The 14,288-nt window shown below is 42.0% G+C and overlaps 3 protein-coding genes across 7 annotated transcripts in view; 1 reads left to right on the forward strand and 2 right to left on the reverse strand.

Moving 5' to 3' along the window:
* Positions 1 to 2,115, reverse strand: part of LOC126574287 (14-3-3 protein zeta) — a 9,328-nt gene extending 7,213 nt beyond the window's left edge. For both annotated transcript variants that reach the window (XM_050234409.1, XM_050234407.1), the window contains exon 1: positions 1,986 to 2,115. The gene's annotated coding sequence lies outside the window, so the exon portion shown is untranslated. The remainder of the gene's footprint in view (positions 1 to 1,985) is intronic.
* Positions 2,116 to 3,056: 941 nt separating this feature from the next.
* On the forward strand, positions 3,057 to 4,072 carry LOC126574286 (mRNA turnover protein 4 homolog). The gene is made up of 2 exons (XM_050234406.1): positions 3,057 to 3,153; positions 3,216 to 4,072. The coding sequence occupies exons 1-2, from the start codon at positions 3,126 to 3,128 to the stop codon at positions 4,022 to 4,024; spliced, it is 837 nt and encodes a 278-aa protein (XP_050090363.1). The 5' UTR covers positions 3,057 to 3,125; the 3' UTR covers positions 4,025 to 4,072.
* A 53-nt stretch (positions 4,073 to 4,125) lies between these two features.
* On the reverse strand, positions 4,126 to 13,204 carry LOC126574277 (uncharacterized). Of its 4 annotated transcripts, none has more exons than XM_050234370.1 (6): positions 13,092 to 13,204; positions 12,638 to 12,796; positions 6,081 to 9,835; positions 5,830 to 6,003; positions 5,441 to 5,757; positions 4,126 to 5,364 (listed from the first exon to the last, which is right to left on the reverse strand). In XM_050234370.1, exons 3-6 carry the CDS (start codon positions 9,810 to 9,812, stop codon positions 4,323 to 4,325), a joined length of 5,265 nt encoding a protein of 1,754 aa, XP_050090327.1. In that variant the 5' UTR covers positions 9,813 to 9,835; positions 12,638 to 12,796; positions 13,092 to 13,204; the 3' UTR covers positions 4,126 to 4,322. The 4 variants fall into 4 exon arrangements, with proteins under 4 accessions (XP_050090327.1, XP_050090326.1, XP_050090325.1 ...); XM_050234369.1 differs by having other exon boundaries at positions 13,075 to 13,202; XM_050234368.1 differs by having other exon boundaries at positions 12,638 to 12,782; positions 13,075 to 13,190.
* Between the last annotated feature and the right edge of the window lie 1,084 nt (positions 13,205 to 14,288).

Below are 14,288 nucleotides of genomic sequence, written 5' to 3' on the forward strand. Positions count from 1 at the left end.
AGTATCCCGAATTTGAACCGCGGTCACAATCTCGAAGGTAAATGTAGATAAACTTGTGAGATTGTGAGCAGTGTCGCGAGTGCCTGAGTTTGGGTTCGTGCACGCATGCGCACAGTATCAAAAGGCCTTTAACTACCATGATGGAATACAGCCGCTATAAGAGCAAATTGTGTCTCTATTGGTACCGGAATGAATAATCTCGTAGACGAGGAATCGAACATCCCCGTTTCAATTGTATATGCTATTGCAATATCCCGAAGAAAGTATAATTATATCAGCAACAAACGTTCACATAATAATTAAGCCCTTATTCATTTCAAATTTGGATGGAATTTTCAGGTGGATGTTTGGTGGGCCGCTGCCTTTCTCCCCCTTTTGAATTTAATATTATCTTGCTTTTTCTCAATCTCCTTCTGAATCGACTATTTCAATAGATGTTGCCAACTTAAGGCGTATATTATATGATTTATGAAGTAGAGAAATTTCATAATGAACCACACCCATATCCCTTCTGTAGTGTATGAAGGAAGGTATAAGATGAACGAAGCGATGATTTCAACATTTGTTGGTTTATTTAAATACCAATAAATATTTTTTTACCAAATCCACCCCCTATGGTAGGGGGCCATTCAAAATGATATGCATTATAAGACTTTTATTGATCTCAACATAACCGCTGAGGACCATACGGCGTAGGACGAAAATCGTTAAATAATGAGCTCCTCTCTTTCGGTGCCTGGTCTGCGGAAAGAGGTCCGAAATAAGCTCTATTCTTTTCTTTTATTGATTTTAAAATCTATCGCTAAAGCAAGAGTTTATGTCCAACAATCTGCTTGCCGTAGAGCAGCAACGGCGTACGCATATTGTCTAATTTTCTACAATTCTTTTTTTGCCTTTTAAACGCCTCGTCTACCTTCGGAATCGAATTAGCCTTGAAAATGTTCTCCCAGTACCTCCCACAAACTGCTCACAGCTCAACACTGATGTACCGACGCACGCACCAGTGAAGGCACCCTATTACCCTAATCGAAGCTCCGATAACGGCTGGAGGCTAGACAGAGAGGGGCTCATATCTGTCGTGACCACCTTCGACATAAGGGAAGGGATGGCATCTAAACCATTCAGCCTTTCAAACACTTTCCCTCAAATCCTTTCTTGCGGACACGCTCAAGTATGCAGATAACTTTTCTGATGACGCATTCCTATTCTTACGCACGGAAACTCAAATCGCGCTTCTGCACCGCTCTCCGCGAGTAGGGGCTAGGGAGTGTCGGCGGAATGCGCCCGTTTTCAGGATCATGTCCACAAGATGATAAAGGATTTTCATTCTGATTATCAATGCGCCTTGTGTGGTTACGCACAGCTGACGGTGGAGAAGCATAGGAGCAATCTTTTCAATGTCGCCCGATTTGTATTCCGCGAGTCACACTGAGCTTGTAAATTAGGAGACTTGAAGGAGAAACGGGAGAGGAAATTTCTAGAAAGACATCAACGAGGGTCTTGGGCTTTTCATCTCACCACTCCAAAGCCTACGGATTTTCGAATCCTTGACGGCCATTCAATTCCGGCGACACCACACGCTGCAGACCCGCAATCCCCCGCAATACCAAGCGAGCTAGTGACGCACACATTCCCAGGCGCACGGCGACCCACACTTCTCGCACGCACACACCTTTCTTGATTTTTTTTTCCGAGACGCAAGAATTTCTTACGCCGAGTGGTTGGAAAAGGGAGAAAATGGGAATCACAGGGAAATATGCAGGGGCTGCCGGGCGGCGAACACAGGCAAATCGCCGCCACCCCGTGCCTGGTCGGAAATTTTCATCCTCGCTGGCCCGGCCGATTTCCTTTTCGGTATCGTGTAGGCCGCTACATTTCCGTTTTAAAATGGCTGCCCGGGGTGCGTCCGCAGCAATTTCCGCCCGAGGGTTGCCCGGGTCGCGATTCGGCTGGCAAGCTGCGGAAATGCGCGATATCGTACTTACTTGTGCTTACGCGAAGACAATATTTTATTATTTTATTTAAAAAATGGCACACACAACTTTTTACACACAGCTCTAGTCTCAGCGCAGCTCGGCTCGTCCGAAATTCCCAGAAATGTGACGGTGGGTCTACATCAAAGTGTATTAATTAAACTTGAAAAACCACCAGCACTTCGCTCGCCGCCATATTGGATTTCTGCTATGGTTCAGTGGCTGTCAAATGCATGTCTACCAAATCAACAGAAAGCGTTTTTTGGTGGTACGCAAAGTGTCTCTCAAGCCGGCGATACATGAAGCGTAAACTCTCGTATAAACTGAGAATGTAATGCCAAAAAGTTTACGCTTCGTGTGGCAGGCATAATCGCATAAAGCCGGCGATACATGAAGCGTAAACTCAAGCGTAAATATAAAATTAATTTACACTTGAACATGTTTACATGACCGGGTTGAGATGCGTAATCCGAATTACACTGACCTTTAATCGACTTTTGTGAGAAAAATAGGATTTTTTTTCCGAAGAAAAAGATTAAAAACGCTAGTAATGATCACTCACTATTAATGCAAACCACGAACAGGAAATGTAGTGGGGCAAATCGCTTGCAAACAGCGTTTACGCTAGCATTTATGCTCCGTGGACCTATAATCTTTTTTACACCGTGTAAACGGCAAATGTAAACTTTTTGGCATTACATTCTGAGTTTATACGAGAGTTTACGCTTCATGTATCGCCGGCTTAAAAGTTTATACCGAAACGTCAACTGCAATTACATTCGTGTGCCTGCAATTACATTATGCGATTACATTCAATTACATGTGTTTTTGACCACAAAAAATATGAATCGACGAAATAAGTTGATTTCTGAACATCTTCTTTTAAATTTTAAGATGTTTTTACTGTACATTAGCGATTGTAGAACATTCAATTCTTCAGAACGCTACGCTTCATGTTGGTGCTGTGTTTACGCTTGCTTTTACGCTCGGATTTACGATCCGCGGGCCTATAATCTTTTTTACGCTTCGTGTATCCCCTGCTAAACACTTTGGGCGAAACTTCGCCTGTTTATTTGACACATCTGATTGTTTTGGTTTGAGCACGTTTTTTCGTTGTTTCGTTGTTTCAAGAATCTGTTGAAAAGTTGAAAAATGCCCAAGTCTAGAAGAGATAAGAAAGGTAATTTAAGGTAGGATGTGTGCTGCGATCGCGGAATGAATGGGTTTTTGTTTTTCTTGTAGTGTCCCTCACCAAAACGGACCGAAAGGGATTGTCGGAAAAACAGCAGATTATCGAAGAGATTCAGACGTGCCGCCAGAAATACGAGAACGTTTTTCTGTTCACCGTTCAAAACATGCGCAACAGCAAGCTGAAAGAGATTCGCACCAAGTGGAAAAACTCGCGGTTCTTTTTCGGGAAAAACCGCGTCATGCAGCTGGGATTGAAGCTGATCAGTGACGAGGACAAGTCGGGAAAACTGGAAGCGGCAATGGACCTGCTGCGGGAGCAGATGGTTGGGCAGTGCGGCCTACTGTTCACTTCCGAGACAAAAGAAACCGTGCTGGACTGGTTTGATTCGTACATCGTTGATGAGTACGCCCGGAGCGGTTTCCGGGCCACCCAAACGGTCAAACTCGAGGCAGGACCTTTGGAAGAGTTCTCACATGCCATCGAGCCGCATCTTCGATCGCTAGGAATGCCCACTAAGCTCGACCGTGGAGTAGTGACGCTGTATAAAGAGTACACGGTATGTGAAAAGAACAAAGTTCTCACTCCGGAACAGGCACGAATTCTAAAGCTGCTCGGCAAGCCAATGGCCAAGTTTAAGATCATCATCAATTGTTGCTACACCGCAGCTGAGTTTGAAGTAATCAACAGTCGGGATGCAGAATCGAAGAACAAATCTAAAACATCTTCTACCGGCACCAAAAAGCAGAAATCTGCTGTAGTGGTTGCTGTCGGGGATGATACTGATGACGATGAAGAAGACGAAGATAGCGAAATGGAATTGGATGAAGACGACAATGCAAGCTGCGACGAGGAGATTTAGTATGGATTACTAATAAAGTGGATAAGTTCTAATCGCTGGTCTTCGAAACTGCTCTTTCTGTATCGTTTTTCAAAAAAGAAATCGGTCGAGCGAACACGGAATCGATAGCTTCAACGCGAACTTTATTTAATTAATCACTAAAATAAATAAGAATCTACAATTTGTTACAGACTTACAGCCGAAATTCTCTTCCTCGGATCGAGAATTCAAGTTATAAGTTATTAGTGGCTTGCCGATCGCGACCAAGCTTATGTCATAGTCCCATTTCTTAGCTAGTTCTCCCCGCTCTTTCGTTTTTTTATCCTGTCTTATCTTTTTTATCTGTCTTTATGCATCGTCCACGATAGCAGATTTCTGTGTCATGTGTTATACCACTGGAGACGGAAGTAGGGATCACGAGCGATCCCATTGGATCTACATTCGGAGTTTCTGCGATCCCCGAATCTGCTACAATCGAATCGAATTGTGTTTCACTAGAAGCCATATCTGCTTCAGCATCGTTAATATCACCACTGCCACCATCCTTTACTTCTTGTATCAAAGGTTCATCCGTTGGTTCAATGTACATATCCTCAGCCATATCTGCGCCTTGTTCTACTGTTCCCGGTACGCCATCAATTTCCTCTTCAGTATCGGAATCATTATCGGCCATTTCATACAAATCTGATATTTTCTTTTTAACATCATCGAATATACCGGAAGCCTGTTGGGTTTTGTTGTCTGGCAGTATGTAAGCATCCTCATTTGATGCAGAAACTGTTGCTACACCCTCGGTGGCACTCTCCTGTTGAATGGATAAACTTGTCGTTGCTTGATCCACGCTTATCATTGTTGATAGTTCTTCAGTAGGCAAAGCAGTAGTAAAATTAACGGAATCTCCTAGGGTGTCATTGCTTCTAAACTCTATCACTGGAATTTCTTCCTCAAAATGATATTTCATCGAATCTATTGTAGTCTCTTCATGAGCAGTATTTTCTTCGTCTTCGGGTTGTTCATAGGCCTTTTGATTACCATCTGAATGGTGATGAATGGTTTTTGCCGAGAGACCAGCGTGATCAATATTTTTTAGAGAATCTTTTATGTGCATTGGACTATTTAAAACCTGTGCGGCATGATTTATATGCTGTGATTCGGCCGTCTCGAAGGAATCAACCACTTTCGGTTGCTTGCGTTTTCGTAAAAAATTGTTACGAACGTTAGATGCTCGGCGTGGTTCTTCGCCTAATTCCTTATGGCTGCTTTCCTCTATGAAAGATTGACCCTTGGGCAAAACTTTTTCATTGTCCTTGTTGATGAAATCCTTCATTACATCATTTAAAAGGTCTGCAAAAGAAGAAACACTGCAACATAGAAAATTGAGAGAAAATTCGGAAATTAATATATTTTTCCCAAGACCTCCAGGACTACAATAGTAACCTTTTCTCAGTGCTGTCTTCCGAAAATTCTGCATCTTCGCTGGCCGTTTGCTTATATTTCGAGGAAACATTAACTAAATAAACGTCGCTGTCTTGAGCGGCGGTGACAATCTCCGTTTCTGGGCCTTGGGAGGTATTTTCAACCTTGGGATCGGTACTGCGAGCTTCTGACTTGAGTACTGGTTGGAAAGAGTTTTGATTCAGCCTTGCAGACCATTGTGATTCTTGAGGTTGCAAAGTAAACCGAGTCCGTTCGCGTATTCGAAACCGAGGTCCACTGCTGGATGGTGTTTGTTGTGTACTCGGTGTAACGGTTGGCTAAAATAAAGCGATCAGGCATCAAAACTCTGAACTACTACTGTGAATATAGCTAATAAATTATAAACATACCTCCTGTCGAGTGCGTACTGACGATGAAACGCGCCGTTGATTGCTCCCTCGTCCAAAGACACGTGTTGTAAGATCCGAAGAGACAGTAGTTGCTGCAGCTGGGGCCTCTGCTGTCGTTGTCGTCGGTCGGCGTGTACGTCCTCGTAGTATATCTTGTCGGTTTTTAGTACGCAGCTGTAAATTAATTTGAGTACGGAGAAGAGAACGTAAATGAGGGTTTCGGGATATGAAGGGATGCGGTTATAACATACGGAATATGATCCTTGCGTCGATTGTTCATTGTACGGTTCTGTCGGCAATGTTAGCGTTGTTGTTGGAGGTATGGATGTAGTGGCATACAATCTTGAAGGACGACGTACGAAAGCCGGTCGGTGTCCAGCTGCTCTGGGCGTTTCTGCAGTAGTAGTACGTACGGTAGTTGGTCGTTCGGATGTTGTGCGAGTAGACTGCAAACTCTGCTGTTGTCTAGAAATCAGATTGGGACGACGACCAGAACGGGGGGTGGTTTCTATTTTTTTTAGCTCCATATTTTCGTGCCTTGGAAGAACGGTAGTTTCGGTTATTTTATTCTCGACTTCGGTTACTGATTGAAAATGTTGGTGTTGGTGCACTGTGGGCTCTGTCGAAGATGGCTGCTTCGAACGGAGCGGAATTTCGGAGTGATGTGTTTCTATGCCCTTATCTAAAGGAATCACATCCTGAGAGGGCACAACTTCTTCTCCCATATGCTCGTCTGTTTGGCTGAAAAAGACCGTCGTTTGTAACGGCTGCCCTGTGGTTAAAATAACTTCCGATTCATAAGGCTGCTCGCTTAACTGTACCGAGTATTTGCGTGTAACTGGCTCAATTCCAAGCGGCACTTCATTGGTGAGCGTTGTTGAAATCAATCGATCGCCCAGATCTGCCTCGTTTGTAGCTTTGTAGCTGAGTGTGGTTGGTGCAGTCGTCGTCAAAACTGTGGTTGCTATATCGAGCCCGTTAGATGATTGAGGTCGTATGACAGGATAATTTTGTTTTAGAACATCCCGTTGATAATCAAGGTTTTCCTCTTGTTTAATTTGTTCTCGGGGCGTGTTCAATCGGCTACGTCCGCGAGTTCTTCCTGATGCTGGTCGTTCATCGTTATTCGGTACATAGCGTGAACGTGATCGTGAAATTGGCGACCTAGAACTACTCGTTTGTGCTCCCGTATATTCAGGTGTTGCGGTCGTGGTTCGGGAAGGATGTGGTCGACGACTACGTTGCAGTGGTCTCTTTGTGGTTGTTGTTAATGGTTCTGAATCGTAAAACTCTTGCGATGACGGTTGTGCTGTTGTTCGATGAAGCTGTTTGCGGAAATTCGGAGCTCGACTTGCTCCGACAGCGGAATTAGATGCCTCCGTGGATTTAGTTCTGCTGTCCTTTGGTTGTACAGCCCAAGGATCGTCCATTAATGCATTCACCAGACCAGGTAGATTGGCACTGATCGGTGGAAGTTCGGATGGAATACTATACTGCTGTTGATCAGCAGTAGTACCAATCGCCGCCTCTACAGAGGCAGTCGTTGGTTCGACCGGCTTCGTTGTATCAGCAGAATAGTGATGAGATTCGCTAAATGTATCGGTTTCATACCTATATGGCATTTCATATTTTGGCTCGCGCTCATAGAATTTACTTTTTTGCTCAAATTCACGGAAGAAAGCATCTTGAGTCGTAAGAGTGGTAGTAGCTGTCGGTGGAGGAACCGTTCCAGCTGTTGTCGATGGCTCTGGACTGAAGTAGGTGCTCACATACTTTTGTCTTGCCGATCCTTGCTCCTCCCCAATAGCTGCAGCAGCTGCGTAGTAGCTATGTCGTATTGCTTGACTTTCTAAGCCCCTTCCGGGTAAAATGGTTGTCGAAGTTGTTTTAGTAACTTCTTCATTTTGAGAGGAGCGGGGTGGGTTTTGGAAAAAGTGCGAGTACCCATTATCGGCTATCGATTTAGTATGGCTTGCCCGCACGGAATCAACTAGTTTAAATTTGTGCACGAAATCTGTTTCCTTGAAGGATTCCACACTGATCCCCGTTTGATCATAGCGCTCAGTAGATGTCTGTTGCTGCTGTGGACGGCGGCTACGGAAGTTTTCTTCACGAAAATGTGTTCTTATACGTTCCACGTCGAATTGCGTTTGCGGATTTGTGGACGGTTTTTCCGTAGTCGTAGTAAAATAAGAGGTCGTTGTTATAGGGGTCGTTGTATGGCCATCGTTCGACGCATCATAGAATGAAGGAATTTTCTGTTCTGGCATCGGCTTGAAGTCAAATTGTCGCATGCTACCAGTACCGTAAGGTCTGAGAGAGTAATTGGGTTTCTGAGTAGGTGGGTTGACCGTAGGCTTTTTTGTTTTTGCTAAATTGAAATATTCCTCATCGACGGGCGAATTGCGGCTCGGAAGTGTTGGAGATATGTTCTGGTTCTGAGTATGTGAACTAAATTGTCCCTGCGAGGGCGAAGTCTTCCTCGTCGGCGTAATATATTCATCAGCATCGTGGACTTGCCTTGAAGGCTGTTTCGTCACAGTGTCTGGGAAATTTAGCGTAGATGGAGTGTAATATTGCACGTTGTTCTGCGATGTAGGTCGCATATACTGTGTTCCTTGGTCTAAAGAGTTGCTGGTGGTGCTCTGGCGCACGATGATTGAGCCAACATGTGGAGCAGGAAGTGCGATCTTAGTGTATCCAGCCGGAGTTTTGTAACTCAATGGAGCCACAAAGAATGGATGTTCGTCAATTTTTCGATTGGCTCTGTTTGTAGACTGATCAACGCTTGACAAATAAGGCAGGTCATAACGAGAATAACTTTTTGGTGGTGTTAGTCCAGATGGTCCTATAAATACTTTCGGACTATTTTTACTCACTGCATCCAATACTGCAATTTCGTTAATGTTCTTTAAATTTCCTAGTACCTCGTTTGTAGATAGCTTTCCATGTCGGCCGTCATTAAACAAAAACAATGCCAATGGCGGTTGATTCGGTTTTGGCTTCGTGGTTGGAGACGGTTGTAATGTTTGAGAAGATTGTGTTGGGGCAACGGTGTAGGGCAAGCTCCGCAAAGGTGAAAAGGTACGGTCAGAGTTAGGTGGCGGGGTGGTGGTTGTGCCTGCCGTATAGAATTCATTGATCAACGAAGGACTCACTGGCTGCGGAAAGCTATTGAAACGATTGCTTTCGACGGATGCTGAAGGCGAATGAGAGCCAGATTTTTGATTGAACAAGGTTTCCACTGGTACGTAGAGCAGCTGTACTTCTTCTTGGGAAACAGGAGCCCCAGCGTTCGAGTTAGTATGCACGTTCACAGTTTTATGGGGTAACTGACGATCATCCTGTTCTGGTTGGCGAATGTGTTGGTACGAGAATGGTTGCTCGACATGTGTCTTTGCCTTTTCTTCCTCGGTATGCAGTGTTTCTGCCAGTGGATCCTTGGAAAAGAACTGTTGTTCAAATGGATTCGAAGAAGATGCTTGTGCTGATGGTGGTGGTGGTGGTGGGGGATGCTGAATCATTTGACCAACATAGGCCGGTGCTCTTTGATGAAAGATCGGCTGCCTGCTAGGGTCAGCTGTACCCTGATTAAATCCAGACAATTGAAATTGTTGATGATCTCTTAATTCTTGCAATTGCGGTTGTTGCTGGAGCACAAAGCGATTGGATTGGGGAAACTGGTGATTTAAGAAGGTGAAATGGTGTTGCTGCGCTTGGGCTGTGTTGTCCGGACTGAGAAATGGTTGCTGCTGCGGACCGGTTGGTGCGGTAAAGTAGTTCAAAACGCGGGCAACGTGTTGCCGCTCGTTCGACCGTGACAGAGGTATCCAATCATTTCCAGGAGCAGTTCCGCTAGTAAATTCGGTAAGTTGTCTTGACCATCTTTCACCGGCATCTACAGATATGCAACAACCCAAGACTGCTAGTATGAAGATATGATTGAAGGACATAACGTCACTCGATCGAGGTCTCTGCCTCATCGTATATGCCTTTCTGCCAGTAGCTGTGTGAGATAAGGAGAGATGATATGATTTTCGTTACTACAGTGCATTATTGTTTCGCTTTCCTCCCATTTGATATCCCTGGTACTCGTGTGTCTTGTTTGACGAAGCATATCATTTGCTTCTTGTCTCGTAAAGTTTAACGGTCGCTAATTGTGTAGGTGTTTTCCCTTTTCATTTTTCGATTCCTCACAATGGAAAGTTTCCCCATATTTATAACACTTCTATGCACCATTGCGATCTATGGTGCGCCTATCCGCTCCGTCGAATCTTGTTCGTGTTCGTGGTCGTTTGGTTTATTGTTCCGAAGGGAGAGAGGGTTTGAAAGCAACGAGAAAAATTTGTATTTCTTTTTGCCGAAGGTAGGCTTCGAGATGAGAATTAATTATGAGTGCATGCACAACACGAACGGAAAGTAAGTAGATTGCAGACGCATCGTAGGTGCACTTCAAACCGCCTACTATTATTAAGTAAACTGAATGGAAACTAGCCGACCAATGCACGCAAACGGTTCAGCACGGTAACTTTTCTGAGCCTAATGGTGGCGATTGATTTCACTTTGGCTAGTCGCTCATTTTCTCTTAATTTCTTCTGCTAAACTTCTCTTTCCATCGAACCTATCTCCGACAGACGATTTGGCTGAACTTATCAAACAACAAACTGCTCAATTGCCTTACGCTGTTTTTGGTTATAATAAATTAATAAGGCATAGTATCGAATTTATTCGTTTTTTATGCAGGTTATCTATAACTGCCATCAACCAACTCTAAATTCCCAAAATGGTCTTTTACAAGCTATCGGAAAAGTAATGATAACTCTGCCATCAGTTTTGCAATATGTCATGAGCCGTTGACTAGCCATCAAGCGTCCAGAGGGAGGCAACGGTTGTATAAGATCCGGTTTCTCTCAACACGGCATGCAGCTTCCTGTTGGCAAGGCCTGGAGCTTATTTTGAGATCTCGTTCGAGTCTGACGACGGTGAAAGTGCCTAGGTTCCACGATTCATTTGGAAAAATCCATTACCAGCATGCGTAGTTGTAACATATTGAAAGGACTTATTAAACTGCAATATTTTTAAAGTAGTAGAATCAATTGTGGGTTTATTTGTAATATTTTTTGGAAAACTTTCAATGAAGATGTAATGTTCAATCTTTTTATTAAATGTTATACGTAAAAAGTAGCTAGATGTCTATCAATGGATTAATGCATTGACAATTGTCAATAAATCGGTAATTAGACAACCAGAAATCTCTGACGCTGATGGGAAAATGCAATGAATGAAATTGTATCACTTCTCTTGTGCAAATGATTATGTTAACGAACACAGAAAATGTGAAAGGGCGGTAATATTCAACTGAGTGGGAACAAAGGCTAAACGATTAAAATTCATTTTTTCGAACAAACGAAGTGATGCACTCAAGCAAAATGAAAAATGTAAAGAATTGGCTATGAAGAAAATGATTGAAAGTCTTAAAGATGAAAAAGAATAACAATAGAGTAGTTTGAAAAGTATTGTAAATTTTCCAGTATTTTGACAAATTCTTGCAATGTCTGTAATGTAGAGTGCATTGCATGATTACAAAAAAATAGGGCCTCATAACTATCATATCACCGGTTTGAAAGAGTATTTAAAATCCCCCCATGTAAAGAAATTACCGCAATCCATTCTACTTGCTCATTCTGTATTGCTGTACCACCCGCAACTAGATCACCTTGAAATGACGTGTGTGAGCGTCGGAATTCTTTAGTCCAAGCTATAACTTCCATTTATAATGATCAGCTGCCTTTAAGAAGAAATGCTTTCGTAATGACTAAGCAGCGTGTCTCCTATAACTAACGTGAGCATTTAGTAACGGTTTTCTAAACGATTCATCAAGCATTCAAGATATTATTAATCCTAACGACGAGCCAAATGTTAACGTTAGTCAAATGTTCTTTAGCGGTAAGTGGTTCACATCTGCTCTTGAAATACTGTTACTTTGTCCGAAATTTAAGGTATTCGTATAGAATACAACAAAATAAATACGATTGAACTTTAGGATTGCGCAACTTTAGTAACGGGGTGGAGTTGTTTTGGAACTCGTTTAAGCGTGATTTCGAAAGGCTATTTGGTAGCAATAAAAAGGAAAGAGCGAAAAGGAGAAATAAGATAAAAAGTTTTAAGATTGAAAAGAACATGAGAAAAAGAAGAGGCTGTAATGAAAAGGAAAGGGAAATCCGGATGCGAAGGGAGAAAGTGTGGCATTCTTCTCATATAACATTGATGTATGATGTAACAATCTAGTCAAACCCCATGGTCATGATCGATTGTCATTCATCCTGTGTTGGGGACTAAATTATTGTCGAATTTATCAAATTTTATTCAACGAGTGGATTTGCTGATTGTTCTTGTCCTAAAGTTTAATGTAGTTTGAGATTGGAATTATGAAGAAACATCATTTAAGATTAGAATAATTATTTCTGATTGATATTTCTGATTTCATTCTTCGTATCTAAGTATAAGAGCTAATGTGTAAACCAGCAGACTTGCGGTTATGTTCCTCTATATGTGTCACATACAGTGGCATTGAAATGATAATATTAGGTTTTCATAATATTACTGTATTTAATGCATTGTTGTATGTAAAAATCTCGAAACATTCATAATAAATTTCTTCTAGATATAAACTATTTCGTGTTCGTTTGAATTGAGCTGTAGCAAATTTTAAAGCTCGTGTTCACCTGTTGAGTGCTTCACAAGTTCAAGGTACTGTTAGCGTTGCGGAATGGTGATGATCTTGGTGTATTGTTTAAAGAAAACTTACCTGTATTGATTATTGCACAATAATAAAGTTTACGATGAGCACATAAACAATTCACGTCGTTTCATACACTAAGCTCATTGGGAGCATAACTGTAGCACACTTTCTTTATGTTTACTATGTTATCGTACATCCATATATTTGCTTGCTGTTAAAGAATCACTTAAAGTAACGTAAAAGGAATCAAAATAAGAACTAGGAGAAATGCTGATGGAACTTATATTTATCACTTTAAAATACAGTAATCAGTTAATGAATGTGTTTCTCATTTATGCACAAGTTATTACGATATCTCTATCACTCGTTTTGAAATCGGAACCACACATTCTCAACACCAGCTTTACGAACGAATATTGCACTACACACAGTCAAGCTGTCGACAGTCTAAGATAGATGAATTGTAGAGCTTGTCTATCATTCATCTGAGTTGAAATACTTACTAGCTTACAAGAAATACCTTTTGAGAGATGAAACAAACGACCGCCTATCCAAAAGGCTTTGCAGAATTGTGCTGCAAGTATGAATGGAGTTGCCCACAATGATTGTGTGCTTCTTATGGGGAGTCCAAGCTCAAACTGACTTCGGTCACTGTTCGCAGATAGAAAGGCAGTTGTGCTGCCGAAGCTTGCGCGAGTGGGATTCGTTGTATAGCCAGACTCTTGGGAATGCTTAGCCAATAGGTGGGGGCATTTCGGTAAGTTGATGAAGCATTGCTTGCGTACAACTGCGTTTTCATAGATACCTAAGGGGATAGATGCTGTTACTTTTTTTGAACTCCTACATTCCAAATAAAATATCATGTATTGCTTGGAATCAGGTAGCCAATGATCTTAATAATATGTTTTATTGAAATGTTCAAAATGGGAAACTATTATTATTTAAATCCAATGGAAAATACTTAGTTTGACAATACCTCACATGTTACATTGAAGTCATATTTTGGGTTTGCAAATAGTCTTGATGACCATTAAATTTCTCTTTGTTGCTATTATGCATATTATCGAATGATCGATTGTTGGAATGAAAGCAAATAATAAGTGTTACGTGAACGCATCGAACATTATCACAATTAATATATCTTCACATGGCTTCGTTAAAAATGGGCAAGATTGATTCAACGTACTCGACCCAAATTGGACTATGGCTTGATAAGCGGTTGCATTGTTGTCGTATCCAGGTCGAAGCGTAATTTCATACATGTAGATCATATCCAACATGAACGAGATCGTGGGATTTGAAGATCAGGCGACATTGCGAAACGTGGCAGTAACAAATATCATCGCGTCATCATACTGTGTGGTTTTTTGGGTCTATGGAAGGCGTGTTCAGAAGTAGTACACTCTCAATTCATTCCAAAAACCAACAATGTAGGTTACAACATTCTGCGTAATCTAAGGTGCTGCAATTACTTGTGGTTGAGCTTGTGATTATGTTCCAGTTGAAACACCTGCATAACGAATCATGGAGATGCAATGCTGTATCTTGCCGCAAAATAAAGATGCTTCGAGACTTGATCATTATTTGTTCAACTTTAACCGGCGAATTTGTCTAATTTATTATGCTTCGACTTTTTGCAGCTATGTGCCTTGTTTGCAACATTCTAAAAGGTCAATTTGATCCAATGACAATTTTCTTTCTACATTTTTTGCTGTTG

This window comes from Anopheles aquasalis, chromosome 3 (genome assembly GCF_943734665.1).
Source record: "Anopheles aquasalis chromosome 3, idAnoAquaMG_Q_19, whole genome shotgun sequence".
Lineage (NCBI taxonomy): Eukaryota > Metazoa > Arthropoda > Insecta > Diptera > Culicidae > Anopheles > Anopheles aquasalis.

Excerpts from the sequence above, each read along its gene's own strand:
- LOC126574286 (XM_050234406.1), top strand. The coding sequence starts at position 3,126 with ATGCCCAAGTCTAGAAGAGATAAGAAAG. Across the intron at positions 3,154-3,215 it reads GTCTAGAAGAGATAAGAAAG|TGTCCCTCACCAAAACGGAC; the intron begins GTAATTTAAGGT and ends TTTTTCTTGTAG.
- LOC126574277 (XM_050234370.1), bottom strand. The coding sequence starts at position 9,812 with ATGAGGCAGAGACCTCGATCGAGTGACGTTATGTCCTTCAATCATATC. Across the intron at positions 6,004-6,080 it reads CGACGCAAGGATCATATTCC|CTGCGTACTAAAAACCGACA; the intron begins GTATGTTATAAC and ends ATTAATTTACAG. Across the intron at positions 5,365-5,440 it reads GAAGACAGCACTGAGAAAAG|TGTTTCTTCTTTTGCAGACC; the intron begins GTTACTATTGTA and ends TCTATGTTGCAG.